The following is a 9,204-nucleotide window of genomic DNA, read 5'->3' as shown; positions in this document are numbered from 1 at the left end:
TCAGATAAGACTCTAATGAGACGGTGTAAAAAAAAAAAAAAATTCCACAGCAATTAGACCATTAATGAGTTTGCCAGTGAAACTGAAGAGGTCGAATTATCAGGAAGTATGTGCTGACGCCATCTAGCGAGTGTCTTCTCCGATCAACTTTCAGAGTCCTTCTCCCTTCGTGCCCCCCTGACCACTTGATTCCCAAATTAAGTAGGTAAGTACATGTGGCAAATGGACTAAGATGGCCAGATAGTTCCCAGATCCTTTAAGGAGGCGCTGCCCTCTGCATATAAAATGATATACCAAAGCCAAGTAGGCTCCGACCCTCTGAAACTATCTGATTGGCACACAAGCGGGAGTGTGCGACTAAATCCAATACGATCCAATTTCCGGACACGTAAATGGCTCGGTGATTCATTGAAAAAAAAAAAATAAATAAAAGAAAAGAAAATCACAGGAGACGATGTGTGGTGCTATTATGCTGTACCTCTGGGCATTTTTCTAATTTGGATAAAGATACAGACACCGTCACGGATGCGTTGAGGGCGCAGAAGACGCGTCCACAACGGCGCCGACTGCTCAGAGCTTTTCCACAAGGGGCTCGTACTCCGAGAAAACGGCTTATATTGACGTCAAATGGTTGTGTGGATGACTTTACCGCATGTGCAGGCATGACGGAGGCTATCAGAGCTGCCAGGTCGGACCAAACGGGCGCCGAAATCCTCAGTATATAATCAAGCAGAGAAGACTGCCGGTGGAGGGGGGGGGGGTTTCAATTAGGCAGGACCGAAAGATCCGGTTTGATTTTTAAACTTTAATGGACGCTCGGTTTCTCCGAACTCATTGTGAATTCATGATTTAGTTGCGAGGGGATAGAGCGACGCTGCATCCCGCTGCTGACAGAGACACCACTTGTGCCGCCGTCACAACTGTGCCAGGAGACAGGGAGTCTTTGGAAGCCACCGGAGCGGACCCGACCGGCATATCAATCAGCGTCCCGGAGAGCGACTCCCTGGCTTCGCACCGGCGATAAAAAAAATAATTAAAAAAAAGCATTGTCTTAGAGGTGCGGGGGACGGAAAGGAGGAATGGCACTTTTTCCGTTGGAAGAAGGGAGGACAGCAGCAGGCAGTGGCAAGCAAATATAAAAAAAAAAAAAAAAAACAACAACAACCCCAGCTCCCTTCCTCTTGCCACGGGTGCGCACCGGCGACGAGGCGCAGGACAAGCAGGATCATCGATTCGCACTTTGTGATTTTGCGCTGCATATGTGACGGGAGCGGTAAGCGGTGGAATTAACGGGCGCTTCTACTAAACGAGCCACTCAAATTATTAAACCATGAACGCCGGGATATTGTTTTTGCTTGTTTGTTTTGCGGCATTTTTCACCGGGCTGCACTGCGCCTCGTCAAGGACCACAGCAGGGATGGAGCTCCCCTCCGCCGGCTTCAGCAACATCAGCAACGGCGGCAGCAGCGGGGAAACCGGGGGCAAAAGAGACTCGAGAATCAAGAGGAAAACTCTGGCTGTGGACTTCGCAGTTCCTTCACTGTTGCGCTATTATCTGGCAGAGTTCATGAAGAGACCCCTGAACGGGGACTGCCAGACTTTTAGCGGATGTTACACAGTGCGCGCAAACTTGAAAATGCACTGCATACCTTTGCAGAAAACCATATCTACTTTTGTGGACCCCAGATCTGTTACAGACTCGGCGCTGAGGAACGCGTCTGCTGATGGACAGCTCCCCTTCTTCTACAAGCGGCCGCTGTCCAAAGTTCTGAAATTGGGCTTGACGAAAGCAAGCAGGAAATCCAACCAAGTTGTGGTGGAAATAGGAGAGGATATAGTCAGGACAGGGTGCGGGGGGCTGTCTGTGTACGAGGAGGCCCCGGTGTTCACCCTGGAAATGGACCTCACAACCATTCTGGAGTGGTGGCTCGGCGCAGAGGGGGGCCGGCTCAGGGTCAGGCTCATGCCCGAAAAAAAGGCGCAGGTGCCCGCGATTGAGGATCGGTACACAGCGGCCATACGAGCTGCAGATCCCCGCCTCTACCTCCAGATATCCTCCCGGGGTGAGTCGTCGTCGCCCCCCCCCCCATCTCCCTCCCTCCCCTCCCTCCCCCGTCTTGTCACTTTTTTTTTTTTTTTTTCCTCACACACCCACGCATGCAACTCGTTGTGATTTAAGTTCTGCTGTGATTCATTTTTGATGTGGAATCCAGTATGCACGTTTTTTTTTTTTTTTTTTGGCTGGCTTTGTGAAATGAGCAGGTACAATAAAATGTCAGCACGAAGGAAGATGTGCTATTGGTAATAGTCTTATGGGAACATGATGACTCGGGTAGGCGATGCTGTGTGTGTCAGAGGGGGAATAACTCTAAATGCATACATTTAGGTCTGCTGCTCTGGTCCAGAGGACTCTCCACACTCCCGTTTTATTGTTGATGCCCACAGCAGCTTTGAGTGAGGAACTGAATATTGATTTTACTCCCAAACTCTTTGATTATTTGCAGTTGGGATTAATGCCGAGACTGTGCAGCATCTTTAGAGGCTTCTATTGTCGTCTCTTTTGAGATGGTAAAGAGAGGCCCCGTTTCCTCCTAATATCGTGCGTGTATATTGCATAAAGGACGATAATGCAATGAAGCTGGAAAAAAGGCCACAGCAGGACTTCTTCACCTCCACTGGCTTCTTCTTCTTCACCATACCTTCTCAATTCCCCCGAGCCACCGGTAGTGAAGGAAGGTTGGAAATTTAAGAAAACAGGCTTTGTTTTGAGTAGGCACAAATTAAGCCGTTATCTCAAAGAAAGCTTTAGCACTCAATACTCGAGGGTCCTTCCCTCGCTCTTCTGAGCATCGGCACAATCAGTGTAATTGCTTAATCACTTTGATGAAGGGAGGCTGGCCCAGAAAAATGCTACGGAATAGTTCAGACAAAAGCAAGGAAGAGACGGGCTGAGCTCGAGGCTCATAGAGTGAACCCCCTGCAGGTGTGTGTGTGTGTGTGTGTGTGCGTGTGCGTGCGTAGAAACACATGCAGACATACAATTACACACAGAAAATCAATATTTGCGTACAATGTAAGCATTTTGTGTCGCTGCATTATAATTTCTGTTGACACATGTTGCAATGACAGGTTAAGATTAAACACATCCGTGTGTTTCGTCTGTTTGTTAACGCAGAAATGCACACGCGCAAACACGCACTCGCACATTCATCTGATACCCGAGTGGACTACCCCTGCAGCTCCCAGCGGGGAGTCCAACAACACAGCTGGTAGTGTCAGCAGGCGGGAAGCCGGCATGGGCTGATATGGTGTTCACAATAAAGACATCATTTATTGTTTTTTGTTTTTTTCCTTTACTTTTTTCTTTGAGTCCTTCCTTTCTAGTTGCAATCATTGAGGCATTTTTGAGAGAAGCGCTCAACCGTACAACTTCCAGCAGCTCCGCGGCAGATCCGAGTGGTTGCACAGAGTAGTGATCTGATGTGTGTGTTACTGTGTGACTGTAAGAACAGCAGGGACAGTGTGACATCTGCAGAGGGTGGAGGCCATGTGGGTGAGGTTGAGTCACCAAGAAATTAGACTTTCACCGAGGAGATTGCTTCACCTTATGCTGTCGACGTCCCCGTTCAATAATCAGCTGGTTATCGTTGCAGCCATGACAACAGAGGTTCACCCATTTAACCCTTAGGGGAAATCATGTCTTTTTATGTGCCAAAAGATAAAAGAACCCACATCAGTACACTGCTGTTGAGTTCCCACATTTCATGGATATGTTGGCTCACAGCAGGTAATCCACCCAGTGCACATGTTTGCAGGTGGGAAGCCAGCAGGAGATGATGTCCCGTTTTTCTTTTCTTCTCTTTTCTCGTTAAAATCAGGGAAATGCTCTCGCCCTCTACGTCCATTTATACCTGACCAAGCCATAAATGTTAAATCAATCTTACAGCGAAAATGTTCCAACTTTTGACGAAGACGCCCAATCACTATTGATGATTTACTGTCGATTAACGCAATAAATGCATCAATAGATTAATTTGGCATGTGCAGCGACGTAGTTGCTCACAGCAATGCTCGGGTTGCCCTTTGACCCTAAAAGAAATGGAATAATTCTGCAATGAATTTCAGCGTTTGCAGTTTTTGTGTCTGATCGAGTCTCGTTACTGTGCATGAAAGTTTTCTCCGCACTATCTTCTGGTTGTTTGTTGTTGTTTTTTTTTTTTTTTGTGTTGAGTTTGTGCAATCAAAGGGGGGGGGGGGACTTGGCAAAGGGAACCAGGTTTTTTGAAAGATTTGTGGATTAGACGTCAGAAGCTCAGGCACACTGCATCCTGGTACATGTAAGCACTGCCAGCATGGCTCACTATGATCACTCGGCTTTCTGTGTCAATATATCACGCATTGATGAATGTTACGTCTCAACTGACAAAATTTACCACCGACACTGATTTGACATCTCCAAAAAGTGGCAAACATGCCCGGTAACAGCTGCGCAACATTAGAGCAGCTCTATTCTCCCAACAGTCACAATAGGTGTCATCCAGCTGATGGAGATATCAGATCAGTGAAAGTCTCCAGGTATCATTCTGGAGGGCTGTTAAAAATAGCATTTAAATTTGAGGACTTTATCGTGTCCACTATTCTCTGAATGTGCTGTGTTGCAGCCATTTTGGTGACATGAATCACAAGCCTTTCAACAGAGAGAAGAGAAAGACCATTTCAAAGACAGCCTCTTGGATTATGACGTGGAACAAAAGATAAGATACATTTTAGAAGCAGCAAAGAAGATAACCAGATGTGATTTTTCTCTTTTTGCATAAATCATCAACTTTTACAGGTGTGAGTGAGAAGAGAGCAGCTCTAACTAGAATTAATCGACTCCTGTCTATTGTTTATGACATCCATCACCGTTTCTCTTTTCTTATGTCTCCTCCGTCCTTTATCCTCATATAACCTAAAACTTGATCACGTATTTAATGGTTCAGGAAGTGAGCTGCTATAAGGAGCAAGGAGACACTTCCTGTAGGAAGCTTCAGTGGTGAGATATATAGGAGCTGAATGAGAATTCAATGAAGATAGCACAGTTTTTGTACCCTCTGATTCATTTGTCTCTTACTGCAGGAAGCAAGTCTCCCAGTTATGATGGAGGTTTTGAAGTAGCAAATGTTTGTACGTGTAAAAATGAAGCTTTTTTTTTAAAATTTTTATATTTACCTATTTTATAGGTGTAGAAATCCACTTTCTCTTTAGGTTTTGAGAAACCCAAATACATCAGCTGGAGTGAAAGAAAAGTGGTCCCTGTTGCATGTATGCCTCTTATCTCGGTTTCTGAATGCTGCTGATTGATATCAGTGTAATCAATATATCAGCGTAATCAATTCGAATACAATGAAACTGAAACATACATCAACAGGGGTCCAACTGTCGGAAAGTACTGACGTAAAATTAATTGGCCACATTTTGATATTTCGATAATCATTGGAGGTATCATTTTTCTTTTAAAACAAAATGCCAAAAGCTGTCTGCTCGCTCCTTACGTGAACATTTGCTAGATTCATAGTTTTTAACTATTGTATCCTCAGAACAAAACTGAAATGTTTCAACTCAGGCAGTTTTTTTTGTTTGTTTGTTTTTTATATTTTTAAAACTGAACAATCTGTCAGTTGTTCAAGAAACTAATTACCAGATGCTTTGATATTGAAGATAACTGTTGGTTTCAGCCTGATAGTCCCCTTTGATGGAATAATACCTTCTGCCTGTCTACAGGTTTTCTGTGCATTACTTCAAAACAGATCCTAATTAGGTTAGGTAGTTACTTTATTAATCCCCGAGGGGACATTTTTTTCACTACAACAGCATACAGAAGCAACAAGATAATAATAGAACAATAGAAAAGCAATAAAATAGCAGTAAAATAGCAGTACAAATATAAAATATAAATATAAAATATAAAATGCACAGTATATACAGTACAGTATATATCTATATATATTGTATACAAACAACCAAGAAACACAGTCAACAGTGTTATTGTTGTGTGATGGATTTTGCCAGAGGTGAGTTATTGTACAGTTTAATTGCAGTCGGCAGGAATGATCTCCTGTATCTGCCCATGTGACAGCGGAGCTGGAGGAATCTTTTGGAGAAAGTGCTCCTCTGTCCCTGCAGCAGGTGGTGGAGACGGTGGTCAGGATTATCCAGCATGGATAATAGTTTGTTCAGCGTCCTCCTCTCCACCACCTTTTCCAGACTATCCAGATTGTAGCCGATGATGGAGCCGGCCTTCTTAACCAGTTTGTTAAGTCTGTTGGTGTCACCGGCTCCAATGCTGCCCCCCCAGCAGACCCCAGCGAAGTACAGTTCACTGGTCACAACAGACTGGTAGAACATCTCCAACATCTCACTGCACACATTGAAGGATCGAAGTTTCCTCAAGAAAAAAGAGTCTACTCATCCCCTTCTTGTAGACAGCGTTGATGTTGGTCTTCCAGTTCAGTCTGTTGTCGATGGACACACCCAGGTACTTGTACTCCTCAACCATGTCCACCTCCTCTCCCAGAACTCTCAGCGGTTGTGGAGCCGTCGTCTTCCTCCTGAAGTCGACCACCATCTCTCTGGTCTTGGCCACGTTCAGGAGCAGCTGATTTCTGAAGTAATTAATGAATAACTATGTAACTTTACAAACTTTACAACAAATACTAAAGGAATTATGGTCTTATGGTGCGACTTGGAAACAGAGTCTTTCTGCAAGAGTTCATTTAAAAATGTGCAACTAATCAAATCTCAATGACTGCCGTAAAAAGGCTGTTTCCCCAACATGTATAAATGCATTTAAAGTGAATTACATTTACAGGAATTTCAGATTGACAATTTTACAATTTCCATTTTTTTTAAATATCTCTGACACTTAATCAAATTGCATTTAATAATCAGTAAATTAGATACCAGTATTTTTCATATATGTAAACATCCCAAATATGATAAAAGCGTGATAATCCTCATTTTTGTCTGTGTGTGTTAGTTACCTGTGAAAGAATGATTAGAGTACCCTGCCTTTAATTTGATATTGTGGTTTATAAATAATTGTTGTTCTGCATATTTATGTTATCCAGATTCACATCTTCAGGCAAACAGTGATTAAAAACCTTAAAAAAAGGGTGCAATTAATTAAATCATTTTGGTTTCAGTGTGAAAGGTTCTTTCTTTTCCAAGAGAATATAATATGTTTGACAAGATAATATTTATTGAAGACCAACTTTTAAACTTTGGAGACAAATGTCACAGTTTAGTTGTCATGGTGATGGCCCACCTTTTATCACAGTAACCTTAACAGGTTGACCATACACCGCCAGTCTGAATATTTTGTATGTTTGGGTAAATTTGATGTCTTCGAGCTCGGTGGCACCGGATTCAGCTGCAGCTTGCTGGAAGGTGTGTGGGGAAAACCCTGCTACAACTCTTTTGTGTGCAGTTGTGCACGTTTATTAAGTCGTGATTTATGATGATTCTGGAAAGTGTTCTTGGCATAGCCGGCTTCTGTATCTTCAGAAAGGAAGAAAGTAAATTTGCACGAGTAAAGAGTGACGGATATCTACACGGCACGCTTCACGGGTGGGCTTCGCCGACTCCATAAGCCTCACAATGTATGCCCAATGCTTTCTGCTAGATTACTCTCCTACATGTTTGCAGAGTCGCAGTTATTGTCATAAGCGATTATTACAAGGCACAACGTGTTTAATCGCTGTTGATGCACGGCGACACAAGCCCTAAAGACCTCACACGCCAACACGCACACGCACACCTGTCGTCCCTCCATTCTTTTCCGGGCCTGCAATACGTGCTTCCTCCTGCCAGTGTCACGCGCTCCCTCCTCCATACAAAACGACTCGACTCAAGGTTCCAGTGTGTATTGTCTCCCTCTTTCAGCTGTTTTGCACCCCTGACTTGCTAATGTTTGGCATTTTTCTGTTTAATGTACGTACTACACTTGTTTTTTCAGCCTCCAGTAAGACGCTGGCTATTAGCATTAAATAAGTACCCGCCATGGCACCCGGAATAATTTGACAATCAGGCAAGAGTGCCTGTGGGAATCAAGGCATTAAACTCTACACTGTGCATTTATACTTACTCGCCTTATGGGCCCTATGGGGGACACCATTAATGGGAAATGCTTCCATGAGTAATAGTATAAGAGAGAGGAAAACAATGCTCGGCAGGTGTGATAAAGAGTTGACCTCTACTTTATTAACCTCTGTTATGTTCACCAAGCGGTGCCATAAATAGGTTGCAAAAGAACCATTAAATGATTGCAGCATCGGAAGTTGGAGGAAGCAGGGACCCCTGCTTCATTAACCTGCAGCATACCGCTGAGCTCGTTGAGATGCTGATGTTTCTCGGCGCACCATTAGCAAAGAGTGTCTTCATAAACACGCTTAACGGTATCTGACTAAAGCCCTGAAGTAAAAGACTGCTACCATCACACTTGAGAGAAGCAACTTCGTACGTTATCCTTCCCATGTTTGCCCCCGAGCTCTGCCCCAAATGCAAACACACACTCTTATGATTTTCTATTGAGCATCCCCAGTCTTCCTTTGAGAGGCTTAAAAACTGAATCCTCGTGTGGGGATGTTTTTGCTGTCAGGCAAATACAGCAATTTCTTCTGAATCATAAAAAAAAAAAAAAAAAAAAAAAGTCAACAGCAAATTTATAAAGTTACATTACACGCTTGGTACGTTGTTTACCGTATGTTGCTTGTGGCCCTTTTTAGAAGAGGTTTCTTCTTGAAAGATGAAAAAACTTTGAATTTTCCGCATCCTAACTGCTTTTCCCTTGTCTCCTGACAAAGTAGCTCTCATGGTAGCCTCAAGAGAAGTTGTACTTAGAGTGCGAGAAAGAGAAGGAGCTATGCTTCAGAATAGTTGAGTTGGTTGCTTTATAAAAAAAATAAAAAATAAAAAAAAACCTTCTGCACCATGCATAATCATAACTTGTTAATGAGAAAGCACAGATACACTCCTACTTCAATTAATTTGATCATGATTCATCATGACTTTGCGGTTTGTTATCATTATCTCAACTGTTTTGTTGTTTTTCCATTCACTTTGTAGTTTAAGATACATTTAAAGGCCTTCATTGGAAAACAACAAGGTAAAAGTGGGGGGCATACAAACTAGCAGACCCACTCATTACACCTAAAATAATTAGGA

The 9,204-nt window shown here is 43.3% G+C and overlaps 1 protein-coding gene across 1 annotated transcript in view; it reads left to right on the top strand.

Annotated features, from left to right (window-relative positions):
- Positions 1-759: 759 nt before the first annotated feature.
- The window catches only part of alk (ALK receptor tyrosine kinase), a 343,730-nt gene continuing 335,285 nt past the window's right edge, over positions 760-9,204 (top strand). Inside the window, exon 1 of the mRNA XM_069714659.1 lies at positions 760-2,063. Coding sequence (XP_069570760.1) covers positions 1,331-2,063 — 733 coding nt within the window. The 5' untranslated portion in view covers positions 760-1,330. The remainder of the gene's footprint in view (positions 2,064-9,204) is intronic.

The sequence above is a fragment of the Brachyistius frenatus genome, unplaced genomic scaffold (genome assembly GCF_029030835.1).
Source record: "Brachyistius frenatus isolate BFR_SWC_R1_liver_20210118 unplaced genomic scaffold, ASM2903083v1 Contig_133, whole genome shotgun sequence".
Taxonomy (NCBI): domain Eukaryota; kingdom Metazoa; phylum Chordata; class Actinopteri; family Embiotocidae; genus Brachyistius; species Brachyistius frenatus.
Note: the sequence above shows the minus strand (reverse complement) of the source record. Positions and strands in the feature narration are given on the sequence as shown.